General features: G+C 47.5%; 1 protein-coding gene across 7 annotated transcripts in view; it reads right to left on the bottom strand.

The window, feature by feature from the left end:
• The window catches only part of NTN4 (netrin 4), a 51,156-nt gene that overhangs the window by 13,573 nt on the left and 16,913 nt on the right, over positions 1–20,670 (bottom strand). For 6 of the 7 annotated variants that reach the window (XM_027794242.2, XM_055808914.1, XM_027794240.2 and 3 more), the window contains 3 exons: positions 14,500–14,787; positions 3,745–3,871; positions 2,274–2,462 (listed from right to left, as the gene is read on the bottom strand). In XM_027794242.2, the coding sequence (XP_027650043.2) occupies positions 2,274–2,462; positions 3,745–3,871; positions 14,500–14,787 (604 nt within the window). The remainder of the gene's footprint in view (positions 1–2,273; positions 2,463–3,744; positions 3,872–14,499; positions 14,788–20,670) is intronic. The other variant, XM_027794243.2, reaches the window with a different exon arrangement.

The following is a 20,670-nucleotide window of genomic DNA, read 5'->3' as shown; positions in this document are numbered from 1 at the left end:
AATAATGGAAACAGGTTTATAGTCTTTATGTCAGGTACACTTGTGGGGGGTAAAAAATGTGAGAAGTGGAATGCCACGGGCCAGTGATTTAGAAATGAATGCAGAAAGCAGAGAATACTGAGCACCAGCGTACATCAACAAAAATACCCATTAATCATTTCATCTCCACAGCTTCCTCCTGCCCAGAAGGGCTGAGAAAAACTTTTTAATCAACTCTCCTGGTATTTGGATACCATATAGCTAATGATGTGATGTAACGCCTGACTTCATTAGTGCTGGTCTCACTTGCACACAGGCACACGCACACTGTTGGCAGATCTCCCTTTGAGCTGTGGCTGTTTTGCAGTGATACATCCCGAGACCTCTGTTTCCATCTGGTTTTGCAAGGAAGGAGGCTCCATGCTGGCCAGCCCAGGAGGTGCCATTTGACTTCCTCTTGGACCCTCCAGACAGCCACAGATTTGGACTGGGCATTTTGGCACTAGGAAAACTCTTTGATGGGTCCTTTGTGAAACTCCGTCTCCTCCATGGGCTGCGTGAGACGCCACAGGAGTGGGCAGCCACTCCTACCACCTCCAAGGTGAAGGTGGTAGGTTTTTAGGTTTAGCAATTTAAAAAATTGCTTTTTAGATGTCCAGAAGATGACAGCCAAATCAGTGGCAAAGCTTGACTTCGCTTCAATGACCTCAGAGAAGCGCATGCTCTGCCCTGATGCGAGCTGGCACATAAAGAGCATCAGGAAATACAATCCCAGCAAAGAAAGGTAGCACAACTCCAGTAAAAGCATATTTCAAACCTTGAAGGTCCCATACAGAATTTATTTCAGTCTTTTATCCTGTGTTATCTACCAGGAGTCAATGAATCCAGTTGTGGGTTTTTTTAATCAGCAAGGCTGAATCCATGAGTTAGAAAAAAAAACCCCAACCCTCAAGACCCTGCTTTGGGTCTATATACAAGATTTGAATCTGGTTCTTTACTAATGAGACTCCAAACCAAAAGCCCATTGCCTAAGTTCTGGCAATAATTACAGAAGGAAACTATCTCGTATTTCAGAGGAGGAGACTTGGAGCTTCAATGTACACAAGTAGGTAAAGGAGTCTTAAAAAGTAATTACAATCCTTGTTTAAAAAAAACAAATTTGTGTAAATACTACAGCAGTGAAGTAATTATTTACACAAGTAATGGAGAACTGTTTTCATAAACAGAATTAGGATTGTAAAACAGGTGGTTCAGCTGTTGCTGCTCCTCATTGCAATGAGTGAAAGGTGGAGAGGAGGAGCACTTCTGTGGCAGGCTGGGAGGGCTGCTGGGAGTCTCATGAGGGTGATGCACAGCATGGGAGTGGGGCAAAAGTGGTTGTTCTCCACCCAACCCCTCAGATAACAGTGACACTGCACACACGCTCCCAGCCTCGGGTGCAGCTCCCTACCCTAGAAGGGTTTATCTTCCTTTAAAAGCAGGTACTTCTCCTTTGGAGGAGAGGGATGTGCTCAGCGTCTCCTCAAATGACCCAAGCAGGGTGTCAGTCAGATTGTTTTCTCCCACCCGTGAAGGTCCTCCTCCAGATTTGGACCAGTGAAGAGAAATCTGGAGAAGCCAGCGGGTGGTTGTAAGCGCAGAGCACAGAGCATGCTTGCATCCTATATTTAGCTGACCAGTGTAATGCTGGGGATCCGGAGTCCCGCACAGTGAGTCACCATCCTCACAGTGGTCCCTGGGGAGTGTAGCTTTTGGATCACTGCTTTTGCTTGGGAAATATTTAATTTCACATGTGGCCAAGTCATTGCCTTTGGCCTGGCCTCCTCAGTGTCATGGCTTCTGGAATATCACTTAACTTGTGTCCTTACATCTCACTCCATATCCACCTGCTGCTGCTGCGAACACACACTGGTGGGCAATGTTATTTATCAGCTGCACCCCTGTTGGCTGAGGCACCCTGCTTCTGAGGTTGCAGCAATCACCAAACAAGGAGAACATGAAAACATGATGCAGCTTTTGCTCTCCAAAAATAGCAGGAGAAAGTCAATGAATCATCTCTTCCCCCGCCCCCAGGTTACAGGGATCCTTGGGATATATTTGTCAACAGCATCTTGCAGGCTTTTGCCCTGCAAACTGCACCGTTGCTTTTTCCAAACAGCATCAAAAAGGGAATTCAAGTTGCCCCCTGTCCTTCACTGAAGCAAGAAGATTACTCCAAGAAAAGGCAGGTAGATCTTACCTTTGACACCCTCCCACCTGAGAAGCATTCTACCAGCAAAAGGTTGCTGACTTACGTTTGCAGGCGTCTGGGGCAGAGAAAGGCTTCCTGAGGTCCCGGTAGAAGCCCGGCTTGCAGCGCTGGCAGTGCTGCCCTTCTGTGTTGTGCTGACAGTTGTCGCAGATGCCGCCGCTGCGATTGCCCGATGCCAGCCATGCATCCATGTCAAAATGGCAAGTGTCAGCATGCCCATTACACTTGCATGCTGAGATGAAGCCAAAGGGAACAGAAAGACTCATTAAAGCAGTGAAAGATGTTGATTTATAGAAAAGAGACACAAAAAACCAAACCGTTTGGGAATGGGAGACCTGACCTATGAACCTGTTAATTCGTTCAAAATGCATTAAGTAACATCACATTTTCACCTACACTCCCCAATCTCTAGAGGTGACATTTAAAAAAAAAAGTGATTTCTTTAACTCTTTTATTTCCAGTACGAGTTTCCCAGTACAAGGACAGCAATGCAGACAGGCTAGTGCAGGGAGATCTCCCACATTCACTGGTCCTGCTGGGGCAGGATCCTTCCCTCCCTGCTTTAGAAATCAGCAGTGCCCTGTGCAGCAACTGCCACCTGGGTGCTGTCAGGATGTTCCTTGCATCTGATAGATGGAAAAGGCAGGTGGAGTGGAGGTGTGTGAGAGAGGGTGAGCATCCCCCTTTCCCTGTGCTGGCAGTGGAAGAAGTCTGGATGCCTACACACCTGAAGTCAGCGGCCAAGGGAAACCTGCTCCAACCCCTGCTCATCAAATGCTGCTGGTGGAAACAGGGATTCAGTATCATTCCTTTGGGGAACATCCATATTGCAGTGAGTGTGACCACAGCCTGCACAGGCAGGCTGATGCTAGCTTCAGTGTTGATAGCGTCACAGCCATGGCAGGATGGCACTCAGCATGCCTGCAATCCTTCCCAGGGCACCCTTCTGGCCAGACTGCTCCTATTACAGAAGCTGATTGCCTCAGGACCTCTGCAGCCCCCTGCAGCCTGTACTCACCCCGAGCACCCTCCCTGGCACCACAGAAGTAATCCTCAAACCTGCCCAGAGCCTGCGGCTCCTCCTGCCCCAGCGCCCAGGGGGTGAGCAGAGCCCAGGTCCAGCAGCAGAAGGCTACACCTCCCACAAACATCTTTGTCAGCGGTGCCCATGGAAGGAACAACACTGGCCCCCCATCACCTCCAAGGCACCCTGGGCAGGCAGGCTGCAGTCTACCCACAGCAGAAGACCATATCTCAAGGAGATGTGCTGGGGTCCCACGGGAGGGCCAAACCAACTGAGAACATGGTCCTGTGAGGATTTCTGAGTGAAGGGCTGTCCCTGCCATACAAACACGGGGCAGCTGTGGCTCTCCACTCACTGACCTGCTTCACAAGCACCTGCCCACCACCCTGGTACCTGCTGCCTCTTGGAAACACAGGAGAAAGACACACAAGGAGGGAGTGTTGTGCTCTGGCAGAGGCTCTGGAGACACTGTTCTCAGCTGGCTACTTACACTGACACTCTTTGGGGGCTCCGGTTTTGCCATCGGCAGGCTGCCAAGGCTGATCGTTGTACAGCGGGGCACAGTGCTGGCAGTGGGACCCCGCTGTGTTGTGCTTGCACATGCATTTCCCATGGACCTAGCAGGGGAAAGAGAGCAAGAATCACCAACAGCAAAGGCCAAAGAGTGTCCGGGGCACAAGTAGTGCCCAGGTACAGGAGATCCCACACCAGCTAGATGCTATCACATAGACTAGAAAGAGGGCTAGCATGATGTCTGCCTTGATATCCAGTTTAGTCAAAGGCAAATATTCTGCAGTTACACTTTCAAGTACATTAGTATTTGTGGATCTGCACTTCATGTTATTGTATAGTCATACCCTTTTTTCTTTTAGATCTTAAAGGATCTTTAGCAGAGAGTTTCTAGCTGCAGCATGAATTTCCAGGAGAGGTTAAAAAAAGCCAAGATTCAAAGCATCCTTGGGAAACACTGTGTAAAACTTTTCTCTTTTTCTCCCTCCCAAATATGAATACACTTTTGCAGTACTGCAAGAACAGCGCCCACAACCTCAGCACCCACTTCCGTGTGCATAGCCATCACCAACATAAATAAGTGCAAGAAAAAAATTTAGCTCCCTGAAACACAGGTATCTACTCATCTGAGGCAGAATTGGTGCCCCACAAAGGGAGAACCAAGGATAGCACAAGGACCATGAGTGACTATGCTCGGATGTGTTAATGACAGATAGATAATTTAACAGCTAGACAGCTTAGTGTAAGGGCGTAATTAGAGATGAAAAGCCAGCATAGCACACTTGGTGCCAGCTGCCCTGTCAGCCGCTGGCATTACTCACACTGTTGGCAAATGCAAAGAAAACAGGACATAGCCAGAGGGCAAGAGCAGCCCGGCAGCCCCTAGATGCAATGAAATCAAGCTCTGAAGCAGCACAGCTCTGCCGGCACGGCTGAAGGCCCTGCCTTTTCCCATGGAGTGTGGCAGGCAGCTACCTACCATAGCTATTTCAGTGCCTGTGCTCGCAGCTTTACTCTGCTCGACATTTTACTTTTAAACACAGTTTTACTGAGAGCATTTCAGCTGCAAGTCTCTCTAGATGTCCAATGCGTGGCCAGGCTGGAGGCACGACTGGCATCCTGCGTTTGCTGAAACATGAGCTGAGCGGTGCCTTACCACCCCACTGCCCCTTCACTGGTCATGGGGAAAGCGATAGAGAAAGGAAGGGAATAAACTGAGCATGGTTTGGCTTCTTCTACTGCTCAGTAACAAGCCAGAGACCTCAGCCTGCTCTGCCAGTATGGCCCCATAACCATGCTACAGGTTGGCCATAAAACCAACGGAGCTGCACCAGTTGCCGGCTGCTGTTGGCATTGGGAGCAGCACAGGGCGGTCGGGGTGCCTGGTGATCCTGCCCAGGGCTGGGGCATGGCTTTAACTGCTACTGCAAAATGCTGCCTTCCACTCTGTTTAACTTGTGGTTCCACAAGTGTGGTGCTCCTAATTGTATGACTTGCTGCCAAAAACTGCTACAAAAAAGGTTCCTGCCAAAAAACCTGAGCAGTAAACAAAACAGAAGAGTACCTTGAACACATAGTAAACAGCTCCTGCCTGTTACGTAGGTGCACACCCACCACACTCACTTCTAGTTAATGATGATCTTCTGATTTACTTATTTTTAATTAATAGATTTCAGCTGCTAACTTATAGGAGTCAGATGTAACAGTACAGAAAAAAAGGTCCAAAGTGTCCTTAAAAGACTTTCAGCTGCAACGCAAAATCTTTCAAAAGCTTTTCAAGTGATCCTTTCCTGCCTTATTAAAATGCCTGCATCGTCAAAGCAGGAATAAGCAAAATATAGTACAGCAAGTGGACTACATAATCAATGGACAGATAGAGAGGGAGTCAGACAGAATGTGCAAGCATTTAAGCTAAAGCACAAATACTAAGGTAAAATTGCTTTTGGTCCTGTTTGTCCTCATCACAGATATCAGTTGGTCTCACCACATATATTAGTTGGTCTGTCTGTCTTATCATATTGATATATGCTGAAATGTGTGCTAATGTTTAAAAGAATGAGAAGCAAATATAGAAAGAAACAAAAAAAAAATTGCAGAGGGAATATTTAGATCTCAAAGTATATCTTGTGTTTTCATATTTTCATTTTTGCTACCACCCACAAAATATTCTTCAACTCTCAGATGCCTCACTTCCCTGAATTATCACTCTTTAATAAAATTTCTCTCTTTCATATATTTTTTAGATAAAGTCCACACAAACCAATGTTACAGAGCTACTTCACACACATTTAAAAGCATCTACCTGCTTAAAAACAGAAATTGGTTAAACCTATATTGGTCATGTGGTCATCTTCAGGTGGTTTTGATGGAGCCCTAACTCTCTGATGACATTTTTTGGTAGGGGTTTATTGCAGGCCCTTTGGCCATTGTGGTTAATTCTAAACAAGTTGTAGTAGGCTGAACCATATCTGTGGCCAGAGAAATCTTTCAGCCTGTTCCTCACAGGACTGTCCCATCTGTTAGGACAGAGGGACCCACTAGACCTGCAACATGTGGGATCAGGAGGGGAAGGTGACCTGAGGGAGCCAGAGGGTGCCATGGTCAAAAGCAGGTGGTCTCTTGGTGATCATGGTGTTGAAGTAAGAAGGACATGGGAGAAGACTTGCAAGCAAGGGTATGCCTCAGACACGGGGACTCTTGGGATTACTGCAGAGATCTGTGCTCCCCCTGCCTGTGCCCACAGCCTGCAGCATCACCCCTCAAATTCAGCTCCCCCCTTGCCAAAGCTGCAAAAAGAATCAGTGGAGACTCAACCAATCAGCCAGCGACTGCTCAGCATTAATAATGTATGACTCTGAAACTCAGCAGCACCTAAGAAACCCTCAAAGGATTAAGCACCCCAAGACACCAGCAGAAAATGAGGCAAAACTCCCTGCTGAGGAGTATTCACAGTCCCAAGGCATAAGAGCCTGCATTTTCTGAAAGCCCAAGTATTGTATAATAGAGCATGTTGTGTTGCCAGAATAGGGGGAGGTGGGTGAAAATAAAACAGAAGAGGATGGGTATCCCAAGAACTTGACATGCAGCTATTAATTTGGTATGCAGAGCTAATAAGTAAACCACTAAATAGCTGCGTGCCAACTTATTAATATTAATCTGTATGTGAACTCTAAAGAGGTTTTATAAACTTAAACTGCTGTAGCAACAGCAGGCTTGTGGGCTCTCAGATACTGTGGCAAAGAGCACTGCTAAAGAGCCAAATGTGGAAATGGTGCAAATCAAGCCATCTGGTGTTTAGATAGACCCTGAGGCAGAGCAGGGCATGATGCTCCTGGTATTGCTAGCTTGTAAAGGTACAATACACCTGGGGTGAAAGAAACAAACCATCTGGCTGAAAAAGTTAAAAAATAACAGAATAGCATGATTCTGACTTCTGCATAAAGGTAAGCACAGGACCAGCACTGCAGCACAAAGTAGTAAGCTGCAATAAGGCTTTTACCATTGGTCAGATTCCGCTGTCCATGCTACTTCACCTTCCTCCAGAGCTCACACCACTCCTCCTCCACCGAATCCCCCCCCCATCCTCAGTGCTATTTAACCACTTAGCAGGAACGAGCTACAGCTGCACATCGTCCATGCCAATCAACCTGCTGCCTTTGAGGCAAGGCCACAACTGCATGTTATCAATGCTGATCAGCCCACTGCCTTTGTTCCTCTACAGACCAGCACAGAGGTTCGTAAGTTTGGGCTCCCCAGCCGATTTGGTGGGTGCTGTTGCAGCTTGGGTCAGGAGGAACCACATGTTCCCAGTCCTTATTGTAAGGGCGCTACTTTGCAGTTATCTTTCTTCCAGCAATTATCACAACCGCATGCATTAGCATCTTCACCAGATGCTCCCTCCCAAGCCCAGATCGCACTGTCGATCCTGTATCCCCTTCGCTCACCTTGGCATGGGCTGGGATGGCCGTCCAGTAGCCCAGCCTGCTATGAACGCCTTGCAAACCTGTGGGCCCTTGCTTGCTGCAGGGCTGGGGACTTGTATTCTCAGTGGGATTCACGTCTGCCTGAGCACCCACAGAGGCTCAGGACATGACAGCCCGTCTGGCCCTGCTTCTGCATCGAATGCAGCCACCCAGGCTCTGGTCTTCAGGAGCAAGCTTTGGAAAAGGCAGCAGGGTTCCCAATTCCCACAGTGCCAAGCCTTTATAGTGGTGCTACTGAAATGGGCTGGACCTTGAGAAAACTCTGCCTCTGAGGGCCCCCAGGGTCTCACGGTGGCCCTGACTCCTCTCAGCCAGGCAGTGGGGTGCAGACCTACTAATGGACAAGCTAAATGGCCAGTCTCGACTGAGTGAGGGGATGCAAACAGGGTCTTTAATAACTTGTTTCTTAGTGCAACAGCTTAGTTAATACTTCCCCCCCCCCTTTTCCCAGAATTTTAATGAAAGTCAGACCCAAGTGCTTCAAAAACCTTGCATCAGGCTGATGTACTTACTCTCTTTCAATAGCATTATAATGATTACCCCCCTAAAACACCTCTGCTTTAAAAAATCTCTCCATCCTAGCTTTATCCCATTGAAGAAAATCTCTTATTTCTTCTACACAATTCCAGCATGACAGAAAAGATTTTTATGCATTGGAAGCAACAAAAGAAGGTGAATGTTAGCAAGCCCTTTCTTGCAGCCTATAGGCAGACAGGTACTTTTTGTCAAGAAATACTGTGGCAGGTGAAAAGAGGAGAAAAACAGGACAAGAAGAAGGGGTAATAGAAGGAAAAGAGAAGTGGCAGCAGGTGAAAAAAAGCCAACAGACTGTCTACACCAGGCAAAATTAATGCCTGTGAGAGCTGCAGGAGGGCCAGATGTGAAACAGTGGTGCCTTGTAAATTCCCCATCATGCTACAGAGCGGCTGGGAGCTGGGGCTGAGAAACCAGCCCAGCAGCTTTGCTGGGACCCAGGGTAGAGCAGGGAAATGATGAGCCTGGCCTCAGGGATTTCTCCAGCACCTCAGCACCTTTCCGAAGGCAGAATGTGATCCCCACACATCAACAAGGGAAAGAGGACATACTGTCCTCCCTTTTAATTCACCTCAACTTACATTTAACTGTAAGGTGTACCCACTTGGGTCATTCTGGAGCATCGCTAAGTACACAAACACAATTCCCAGTACGTCTCACCTCTTTAAGCATTCACATGGCTCTTGACTCATTTAAGCAGCAAAGCATTCTCATAGCATTTTTCATTTTGTCATGGGGTCTTTACATCCCAGTTCACTTTCACACTGTTTCCCTTCTTAGCTTGACAGCCCCATCACAACGTCAGTCATTAGAGGGCACAATGCAAACAGTGTTACAAAAGTTGACTTCTGCAAGATAAACGAGCGAGTGATTTCTCTATAGAAAGACAGTTGCTAGGGCATGCTTCCTTCCAGAGCCTTTTGTTGCTGAATTATAACCTTCCAGCACTTCCTTTCAGATTGCAAATACATAGGGCTTTTTCTTTAGTCGGTTTCTATAAAATACTCCCCCCTATTTATCATGTTCCAAAATGTTGGGCAGTGAGAAAGAAATGCTGCCCTGAGGGAAAAATACTTTCAGTCACCTGTTATGAACTGATTTATATAGAGTACAACACAAATGCACACTAGAAGAAAATCAATGTCCTGAAGACCTGATAACATAAATAAGCTAAATAGCTGGGAGGGGCAACTGCTTTTAATAAAATTTCTTTCTTGGAACTGCTATAATCGTGTTTTCTATATTTTTATTTTTTACTTTCACGGAAAATGAGCATGATATCAGCTGAAAGGAAAATCATGGCATTCATACTGAGTCTCTAACGATAACTTTTAAACTGTTGTGCTTGAGCCACTGTGCCAATTTTAGAACCAATGCCTACTGGCTGCTGTCAGCACGCGGGGAGGTATTCTTTCCCAAAGCACCAGACAACCAAATTTATGCATGAGAAAATTCTCATATCCTATCGCATTCTTGTGAAAGAATACAAAGCTTGTTGTCCAGGGTGTGGGGGCTGTCTGGTGGGGTTTTTTAAAATTCCTTGAACAATAGGCTTCTGTCAGTGTTGCTGGAGATGTTCAGCATCTTTTGATGTCAGTAGCACGATAATAGTTTATAACAGCCACTGGGTTGGCCACACGGGAAGAGGGAGGAACATTCACCCTGCCTGACTATACAGAAGTGCTTTAGTACGGTAGCTCAGTTTACTCAGGATCCCAACGATACTGTATCCCCTCACTCTTTCATAACTACAGAAGGAGCCCGGGGAGATCACCTGGCTATCTTGGGTATATCAAAATGTGTGCCTAAAATTAGGTGAGGTGTATCTGGGGTTTGGTGCCTAATTGTTGGGCAGCTTCCAGAAATCAGGATCCTGAACTGGTTTGTTCAGCCTAGAAAATAAAGCACAGTTCCTGGAAAAGCCCTTGGCTTACACTGACACAGCACCTTGCACTACTGAAGAGGTGTATAAGTGTAATTGCAGCAGGAGCATTTCAGTATGGCAAGCAGCACCACACCAAACCACCTTGAGCACATGTCTGAAGCTCACTGAAGCTTCTTCATCTCTAAGTTCTTATTTCCCACTTTCTTTCTTCAGAGCAAAGATAGCTGTTGTACCACCCTATTAAAACTGTCATTGAGGGGAAAAACAGAACAAGAGGATGAACAGAACCAGACAGTTTCATTTGTTCTCACTCTGTTCAGCAGGTGAAAGGTGTGCAGATAGGGCTGCACTAGCAGGAGTGCCGGAGAGGAAAGAAAGGACGGAGTGGGAAACATCAGATAGCTGATAATATTGGATTATCAATGAGATAATTAAGTCATCAGTTGATACTGGGATCTCATCTTATAGGAAAAAAGCAGGAAGCCCCAGCCAGGACACAGTCCTCTAAGACTGATAACTCATGCCAACTGTGAACACCACTTAGCTGTTGCAGGATTCTGCAGTCAGGGAGGGCCAAGGAGTCTCCAAGATGGACAAACTCCTGCCCTTGAGACAGAACTGCATAGCCCAGGTGGGGTATCTCTGGGTTTGCTTTCCCCACTTGGGAGTCCTAAGTTGCAAGATCCCACTTATCTCCAGGGTGATCTTGTCTTTCACAACCCTGCCATAGTTGCAAGCAGGCCATGGGGATGCTTTAAGTGGTAAGCTAGAGGGTTGGTAAGGGGCCAAGCATGCGCTGCAATAGCTCCATGCAAAGAGATACTGGCAAGGGGCAAGAAGCTCCTATGTCACAGATCAGCCAAAAAATCAATCTTCCCACAGCTACTGAGGATCAGGAGGGATCTCTTGTGTAGGTGAATCCACGTCTCTACTTGCACTGGTAGCTCGCCATGTAACGCAGCTCACAAACTGATCCAACTGCTTTGCATGGTGTGGGGTGCATTTGTCCATGCACATTTCTTCCCACATGGGGCTGTTGTCGATGAGATTTGGGTAGTGACCCTTTGAATAAATTTGGGAGAAGCTGGGAGGAGAAGGAAGTGTGTCTGTATACCCTGACAGCTGTCTGTTGCACAGAAGTGTATAACAAGAGACAGTCAGGATGACACTACCCATGAGGAGCAGCCCTTGCTGTCATTGGAAGACAGCCAGGTCTTCTCTGTAGTCTTCGCCCTCCACTACAGGAGCCCCACCTGTATATTCAGAATTCACCTAAAGGCTGACATGGCATTTCGAACGCTCAAACGAACCCAGAGCTTTCCTACATAAATTCCTTTTCCTTTTAGGAGAAAGGGCAGGCAGGGAATTGCCAGCAAGATTTGCTTTGTGATACCTACACAGCGACTGCCATGGAGAGGAGCATCACGGAGAGTTTTGCAGCTGGGCAGTGGTGAGGGCACAAAACCAAACCTCTTCTCTTGTCAGGCCCTGGTGATTGTTTTTTGCTGTTGCGACTAATGTGGAATATTTTTTCTCACAGTGAAAGTTTGGATTCTGTAAAGTCCACCTTTGCTTTCACTTGACTCAGAGGGACCACAAAGGAGGTTATCCCACCTCAGTGAATGGAGCTACAGCTGCTTCTTCTGGGCTGGAAGAGCCCCTCTTTGTCCACAAAGCCACCCTGTTTGCATCCCACCTGTACACCCCAAGGATGTCCTCTGTCAGTATTATCTCATGGCCAAGATGGACTTCTAGCCTCCTTTTAGCCACATTTACCTTACCTGTCAGCTTCTCAGAACATGATAGCTCAGCCCTCGAGAAAAAAATGCATCTGCTGGGAGGCATCCCATGGCAGCAAGCTGGGCCAATGTCAAAAGCTGAGTGAAGCATCCCAGCCCCCCAGGTCAGGTCCCTACATCAAACCTGCCTGAGCAGCAGCTACCAGCATCCCTGCATGGCTTTGTCAGATCCTCTCTGGGTAAGATGGCTGAAATGCTTCTGGTTGCTTTGCGAGACTTGCCCAAGACCTGGCAGCTATGCCCAGCACTGCCAGGACACCCCGGCTTACTGCCCAGAACAGCCCGAAAGAAAATCAACTATATTACATCTGAGTCTTCCACTGGCCAAGCAGGGACTCCACCAAAGCCTGCAGTTAGGATTTTGCCTGTGGGCTGAGACCAAGCAGGGAGTTAAACTTGCACATATGTTTTTTGGAAAAGTTTGGGGTTTTTTTTTTAAAGGATCTTAAACTTGCTTAGATTTTGATGTTAACTCTCTAACTTAGGATATATTCTTCAGGAGTGCCCTGGTCTAAACAAGCATAAAGACAGAGCCAGATTTTATAATCATATTGTGAAATGGTAATGTGCTTCCCAGCTTTTGTCATCCTCAGTTTTACAGTGAAGTTTCTGCTAAATCCCCATGTATATACAATTACATAAAGACAAGACTGAAGTCCCCATCTCACACTTGAATGACTGCTATTCTTCAGAATTACCTTTTACATGACTTTTTCAGGTGAAATGCACAAAAATGCTCCCTCTCTGAAACCCTACTTTCTTTTCAGAAGTTTCAGCTAAGCAGCCACAGACCCTGCCATCTTTCATCCCTTTTCACGGGACGTTTTGCTGACATCGTGGAAATAATCCTCTCTTCCCATCCTGAAGCAACACACTGGCAAACCCCATCCTGGTATGCACAGGTGGGGTGCCACTGCAGTCCCCAAATTGCAGCAGCCTTGCTCCAGGCAGAAGCCTGGCACAGACTGGGCTCAGTCCCAGCTGCCACAATCCTGTGATGGAAAAAGTGGTACTGGGAGAATAAACATCTTACTACTCCCTGACCTTCCCTGCAAACCATGGGGCTATGTCACCCCTACATCAGCACATCCCTTATGGAACATATGGAATAAGCTGTGAGGCACAGTAAAATGAGTCAGCCTTACTGCAGAAACATCACCTTTGGGACTCTTGCCACACACACATTTATAACCGTTTTCCAGCCCCCTCGGGGATGGCGCAGGGGCTTTTTGCTGTTTCTTGCTTTGGGTTTCAGCGCGATTTTGGCACTTGATTCCTTCTCACAGCACTGCCTGTTACCTGTGCACTATGGTTTTAGCTGTAGTGGAAGCATATTTGGCTGCAGGCTCTGTAACAACTCTCAGCGGTGCTCTAGGACATGCCCCCATGCAGTTGTATCCCACCAAAATAACCCTGAGCAAACAGCTCTTTTTCAAAGACTTTTGCTCAGGGAACATCTGCGGAAAGTGGAGCAGTGCTACTTGAAACAGACTTATCAATCATAGTGCTGCACACTTTCAAATGGGTATATTTTCAAGAGATTGCAAGACTAGTTCTATTAGAAGGGAAACATACTGTCTGCTTCACATCTGAGACGGTAATTTAAGTGAAATGAGAGTTCCCTGAAGAGCTGGACAGATGCCAGACCTCTTTACCTCAAGTAACTGCCTTATGTTTTTTTTATGATCTTTCCCTTTCTAACATTATTCAGCGCAGTATGTTTGATTGCCCTGGCTTTCCCTACTGCTTGTCTGCCAGCAAAGCCAGGACTTTCAAGCCAGCCAAGATGGGCAGAAAGGACAAGATATGCTGGGGACAGCAAGGTGTCCAACGCATTGGCCGCTGTTGTGCCCATCACCTCCCCAGCAGGTTAAGCGGCTGTCACTTTGGGACACGGGAGGACTGGGGTTTAAGTCTTGGCGGATCACAAGGGATTTGAGCTCAGAGCTCTTGTGATGGAAGTCCCCTCAAAACCGAAGCACAGGGTTTTTATCTAGAGAAAGGTATTGCAAAGTACAATTGAAAGCCTGAAAATGAGAGCCAAAACCCAGCTCTCTGGCCCCTTGGTTCAGGACCCAACCCTGTGTCTGAGGACCCTCCAGAAGCAACGGCAATCACAAGATGCCTAGTACCTTTGGAGAAGGTTTCCTCCTTCTTTGTCATCAAAATGTCCTGCATTTATTATCTTTGAGGTATTGTTTTATTGCATTTGGGTAGTTAGCATTTGGGGGAAGAAGGGAGACAGCAATCTTAATGTTTTTTAAGGATTCTCATTAAATAAATTAGCATGGAGCACCCTTGAAGTGTGAGAGTCCTGGTGGACTCCACACCAAAGCACAAGGAAAGCCCAGCGCTTTAGCCTGACATGGAGACCACCTCCTTTGTAAAGATCACTTGTGCTCACTGTGCTTGGAATTCAGGGCATCACGTGTCAAATACCACATTCTTGATCTATGCCATACTCTATACCATCCCTACCATTCTTAAAACTCTGCTTTCCTGCAGTGCAGATGATGTCGGGCACATGTACATACCACGTGGAAAACGCCAGCTGCCTTGACAGGCTTGAATCCAGTGACAGGGATGCAGTGGTCAGCGTGGCCATTGCAGAAGCAGCTGCCCTTCACGATGAAGTCGTAGACAGCGTAGTGCAGGGGTGGTAGGGGCTGTGGGATCTGGGGGTCTGGGCTGGGTGGGAGGCAGGGGCAGCCTTGCCGCTCCAACAGCCGCACCCGCAGGTTGGTGATCTTCAGCTGTGCCTGGGCTTCTGCGCTGTATGGGTCCTCCGCAGCATAAGGTGGTGACAGGGCTCGGTATATCACCTGGGCAGAGAAATGCAGCAAGGGAAGCAGAAAGGAGGATGTCAGCCAGCCCCATGGTGGCCTGGGGGGTGGGATGGCAATGGGAACATCCCCTGGGAACATGCACCAGTCTCTCATGGTGCTCTTCCCCTTCATCAAGCAGCAGGAGCAGCAAATCTACTTCCACCCCCAGTGTGTGAAAGTGACAGCCCCCCTCCCCCCATGATCCCCTATGTCCCTAAGCAAAGTGCTGACCCTATGGGCATCAAGCGACATTTTGCTATTAACTTAAAGCAGAGGCTGGTGCCGCTGGTGCATGGTGTGGCCCAGCACAGGGACTGGCAGTCCTGGCAGGCGATGCTTAGGTGGGGCACTCTTCATTAACCTGCTGTCCCCCAGAATGGGTGCATTTTTTAGCAAATAAGCTCAGATTTCTAAATATTTGGCATCCGTGAGTCCCAGGCTGCTTCCAAGCAGAAAAGTGATTAAGTATGGCAATTAGTGACAGCAAGCTGATAGTTGATGAAACCAAGATAAGAAAGAAAGAAAAATGGGGGGGTTCTGAAGTTTAAACGGATACTTATCAGTCAGTCTTTATTTTAACTTCAGTTTGATTGAATAAGTAAATATTGGCTCAAGCTGAAAATTGAGAGCACTAGATAAAAATAACCAATTTTCTTGAAGAGGTTCATTTTAAAGTTGTTGGTCTAACTGCCTACAGCGGGACATCAGGAACAGCATATACTTTATATAACTACCATTGGCATAAAATGACATATTTATGATGCATATTAGTTACTGGTACGTTCAACTTACAGTGAAGTTACTTTCTAAATAGTTAAATAGCTCTTCACTGGATAGCCACTGAAGGCTTGATGAACTACAATATTTACAAGCAACATTTGATCAGTCACTTGATGAGTGTTTGAGGGCGTGCTGCAGCCTAATGGCTGGATGCTCTGCTCCCAGCAGTGGCTTAAAACCTCCTCAAATCACCCTGCTGCCCCACTGATAATCACTCACACCACCCGAAACGCTGGCCAGCCTCCTACAGAGCCAGGATGTGTGCGGCAGTGAAGGGCGACCATCATTTTTTGTCAGGAGATGCTGTGGAGTGGGGGGCAGCAGGCAGTGTGTGAGCTGCTGGCATCGCTTAATGGGATCACAGCCTCTTCTCCTTAAATCCACTTCTCCTGAAGGATGTGGCTGTTATGCTTCAGCTGATGAAGGCTTCCCTTTTATTCCACCATGATTCACAGATCCTGGAAATAACGACCCCAGTGCTGCCAGCTTGCTTGCCCACGAGCTTTGCCTGTCAGCTGCTGCCCCTGCCAGCCCCACCACTGCTGGCACCACTCCTGGCCAGGACCTGGCTCCTCTCCAGAGCTGCCAGGATCCAGCTGGAGGAAGCTCTGTCCCAGCCTGGAAGAAGATTTAGAGCTCATTTTGGAGCTGAATGGCGGCAGTGTACTTTTGCACATCCTGTCAGCCTGCCAAATGCAGTTGCGACCAGCGGCCGGTGACAGCCAGGCTTGGGTGTGCTGGTGCTGGGTGCTGTGCACTGGCAAGCACATCGTGGCTGCAGCACCCTACCGCCATCCTGCAGACTCTCCTTCCCAAACAAATTTGAGTATCTTCTGCCAGAAAGACATAGATAAGGGAGAAGGTTAACTGGGAGAGGTGGTCAGAGGACAAGGCTGGTGAACGGTATGCCCCTTATGTAGAAGTGTTGAGTCTGATGAGGAATATTAATAGAGTAACACATTTCAAAAGTATTTTTTTCCCCCCTCTCTTTCAGGAACATACAGAGTTTTTCCTGCTTTCCTAAAATAAAAACATCAAGAAGATATGAACAGAAACCCAAGCAAACCCAACTATCAGGTCCTGCACCTCTCCCCAAGGCTTGTTATTCACCAAAATTTAAATCAATGTCATTCTGATCATATTTACTCATTAGTGGCTTTATGAACATGAGATGCTTTCAGATATGGAAAGAAAATTCCTTGGGAAAGGAATTGATTTCTTTTTAGTGGAGATGATGGAAAATGCTGGGCTGAGAATTTTCTGTAAAAACTAGCATTTTGGGTTTCTCGCTATTACATAAATCGCATCTCAGAGAATTCTTTGTTTTCCTGATTCAGATGGAAAAAAGCAAAGCAAATACATAAATGGGAAGAATTTACGCTAGATGCAGCTGCAGGCTTTCCTCTCATTATTTTCAGTTTTTCTTGTTTATCTATCTCCATTTAATGCACGTGACTAACGCTTGTAGTTTTAGCAAAGACAATTGCAGCGAGGAAGTCAATAACCCTGAGCACCTTCATGTTGAGAGAGTTAAATCTTGTTTGTGTGGAATTCAGGGGGAGTTATGCTGCTGATTTCAATGGAGCCAGTATTCCTGTTCAGGCCCTAAAATATTACAAACATTTCTTTTTATGGCTACTTGAAAACAGTGATGCTAAACATGAGCCCTGCCTGTAATTCCCAGGGGCTGTGGGCTCCCAGCCGCTCCCCCCCTGGCTGCCCTGTATCACTCTGGTGATGCCCAGTCCCAATTTCAGAGCTGCGCTGCACCCTGCAGCACTGCAATGTAGCATGGTGAGCCTGGTCTCAGTGCTGCCAAGACAGTAAACACCCTCATCCCTCCATCCCAGACGCTAGTAACCCTGCTTTAATAAAATACAAACCAGTCATTATAACATGTAGGACACCAGACAAGCAGCAATTCTCTGCTCTGCCCCAGCAGATTGAGCTGGAGCCCCCAGAGACTGCATAATAAGGTCAAGCGTGTGCTTCCCAGCACGATTTCCCTGTTCAGTTATTAACCTTGCTGATTTATCCCATCCCATCTCAGGAGTCAGCACATCACTGGGGCCACACCACCCTCATACAGCTGTTATGGGTCCACGCTCCTGTGCTGTCCAGCACCCCAGCCCCACATACACACACACACGCAAGTGCCAGATTTCCTGCTTTTATCTCTCCTTGTACTCTTCCGTGCAATTCTCCCACCGATAGGATAGGCTCGGGGCTGTAGCATTCTGTCCATGAATGAACTATGGTTTCCACAGCAAACTTGACCAGATTTTCTCACCTAGCTCTCAGGAAGAGGAAATGATGGCTGTGGATTGGGCCCACTGCCATGAGCATCCCAGTGCAGCTGGGGAGCACTGGTCCAACGGAGTCGATCAGGGGAGCCCGCAGGCCCCAGCTACCTCAGTCGGAGGCCCCCTCAACCAAAATACTGTTTAGTTTTAACAGTGCAGGGGAAGAATGTAGGCAGGATTTGAGAACATGTTGCTGACATATATGTGCATCCAATGATGGGGTTCTGCAAATCCATCATCTCCCTGGTGCCACTGGGCAGGACTTCAGTCCCACTGCATGGCCGGGGGCAGCTGGCTCCTCTGATTGACTCTGTTGGGCCAGCGATCCCCAGCTGCTCTGGAATGCTTGTGGTGAGGTGCTCAATCCACAGCCATCATTTCCTCTTCCCAAGAGCTTCCCAAGGCCCTCTGGGTTTATCCTGCTAAAGCTACCCAGAAAACATGCGTGCCAGGCTCAGCCTGCAGGGAGAGAAGCTCTCTGCAGAGCAGCTCCACCACCACGGTTGTGGTCTTGGCTGATGTAGGCACATGTCACGTCAGCTTTTCAGCTGTTGGGGCAGCCCCTCTGCCAGACACAACGGGGGGATGGCAGTTCCCTCCCACCCTCCAGAGAAGCCTCTGTCTGCAGAGCCATCAAGCCCATTACTCTTACTGTCCCAAAAACGCTGGAAGAAGCTGCGCCCAAGGGTCCTGCCAAAAAGCCATGTTGTAAAAATAGCTCAGTAAGGCATAGAAGAACATCTTTTTTTGATAGATGATGTTGTCCTTGTTTTCACAGAGTGAGGCCTCTGCCAGAAGAAAGCTCCACCACATGCAAGAGAACACATCCCCTTGGTGGTGGAGCAGTGGCAGCACAATGTGGCCACCTGCACGCAGCAAGCCTCACCAGAAAGCACCCCACAGTGACCAGACCTCCTGCTTCCCCACTCATGCCTGTCCCTCTATACATGTCTTACCAACAACATGTCAAAACCCAGTATTACAGTGGTCGGCAGACAATGTGACTTTCCCCAGTAGTCAGCACCACATATGATAGCAAAGCGTGGGAGGCTTGGATGTTTACCTCAGCAGCTTTTTAGTGCATGCACTAATCCAAGTTTTCTATTTTGTAGAACAAGTAGGAATAAACAAACTGAAACCTCACAGCACTTCTCTGCTAGGCATGCCATAATATATCTTATAAAAGATCCTAAGATATTTTCATCCCCAGTGTTGCTAGCTCACCATAATTTTTATGATACTTGGGATTCTTCCTAAACACAGCCCCAGGAACCAAATCTTTACCTCAGCTTCCATTGAAAACTAAGTATCTGGCAATATCTCATATCTGCTCAGCAAATGTCACAAACCAGGAGGCAAATAAAAAGAACCTCTGTCTTCAAAAAAAATATTCTAGTATCTGGGGTAATGTTCCCTCCACATCGCATGGAATTATGTTGTTGGATCCCATGTCCTATAAAAGTGGACTTTGTGTGAAGCAACATCCATAGAGGAGTGATTTAAAAGTTGCACAAGGATTGTTTTCAGTGGGGGGAAGTCTCTCTACACAGCCAAATGGAAACTGTAGAGTGCAATCCCTGAGGGACAAAGGTCACTGCGATGCCTTGAGAGGGTCGGGTTCAACTGAACCTCCTGGTGGGATTCCCACTGGTGGCAGGAGGGAGCCCATTCCACTCCCAGTGGAGCGGGAGTGGAGAAGCTGCCCTGCAGCACCTTGCATGTGCCATGAAGTAAAAATATGTCACTCTTCAGCCAGACTGCTCCGGCTGTCTGCAGTTTGGGCACATCATTACACAGACACCCTCTAACAAATTTCCACAGCGTTTCCATTTCCTTACGGGCTGTCATGAGCAACTCTTGCTCTCTTGATTACTTACACTTTTTTGTCTTAGTGGCACAAGAAGCCTTAGCTACTTGCCATTCACGGATGCAGTAATGTAGCCCTGCATACAAAGCAGCAGCCATGAACACGGCGCACTCGATTAGCTGCTTGCACTGCAGTGACCTCGATCTATAAATACATAAAAGTCCCTTCACAAGAAGTACCCTAGTATGTTTACATGTGAGAGGCAATGAAAGGACATCTTTATATATATCTCCACAGTGGGAAGGAAAATGCTAATGAATGATGCTGAGAGCAACAAAACAGGCTCTGAAGTCAAAGTTGCCTGAGGAAGTCAACAAAACCAATGAAAGATTTGCCACCAGCACAGCCTTCTCGATGAGTCATGGACGCACCACCCACTGCAGCTACAAGGGCCCGGACCTTTGTCAAGATACAAGTGTCCACAGCAATAAAATGGGGCCCTTTGGGACGCAAATGCCCATGACATTGAAGACACACTCATGATCCACAAAAAGCTTCTTCCTCACAGACCTCCAGAAATAGGCACAACTGCAGAGGCCATCGACAGGGACCTGCAGCCCCCACATATGCCCCTTCCCTGGGTCCCTGTGCCTGGTGAGAGGTGCCACACTCCCACCTCCAGCCAGGAGCCCAGCCTCAGCCAACGTTTCTCCCCCTGAACCTGGAAGACACCAGGACACGTTCACAAAATGACACCACCAGTAAATTACAAACAGAGGGTATAAATGGATGGAAGACTCAAGAAGTCAGGAAGGAGCTCCCACTTCAGAGAGGATGTGCTCACACTTCCTTCGCACAGCCCTGCTCGGTCACCCTGAGGTGATGCAGGGAACCTTGGGGCTGAGATTGCTCTGTGCTCATTCCCCTGTGCCTTCCCAGGAAAGAGCAATTACGCTTATCACCCAACAGCATGTGCAAGAAAGACTGAGG

Source organism: Falco peregrinus, chromosome 6, assembly GCF_023634155.1.
Source record: "Falco peregrinus isolate bFalPer1 chromosome 6, bFalPer1.pri, whole genome shotgun sequence".
Classification (NCBI taxonomy): Eukaryota; Metazoa; Chordata; class Aves; order Falconiformes; family Falconidae; genus Falco; species Falco peregrinus.
The sequence above is the reverse complement of the archived record's forward strand: the minus strand, read 5'-3'. Positions and strand labels throughout refer to the sequence as shown.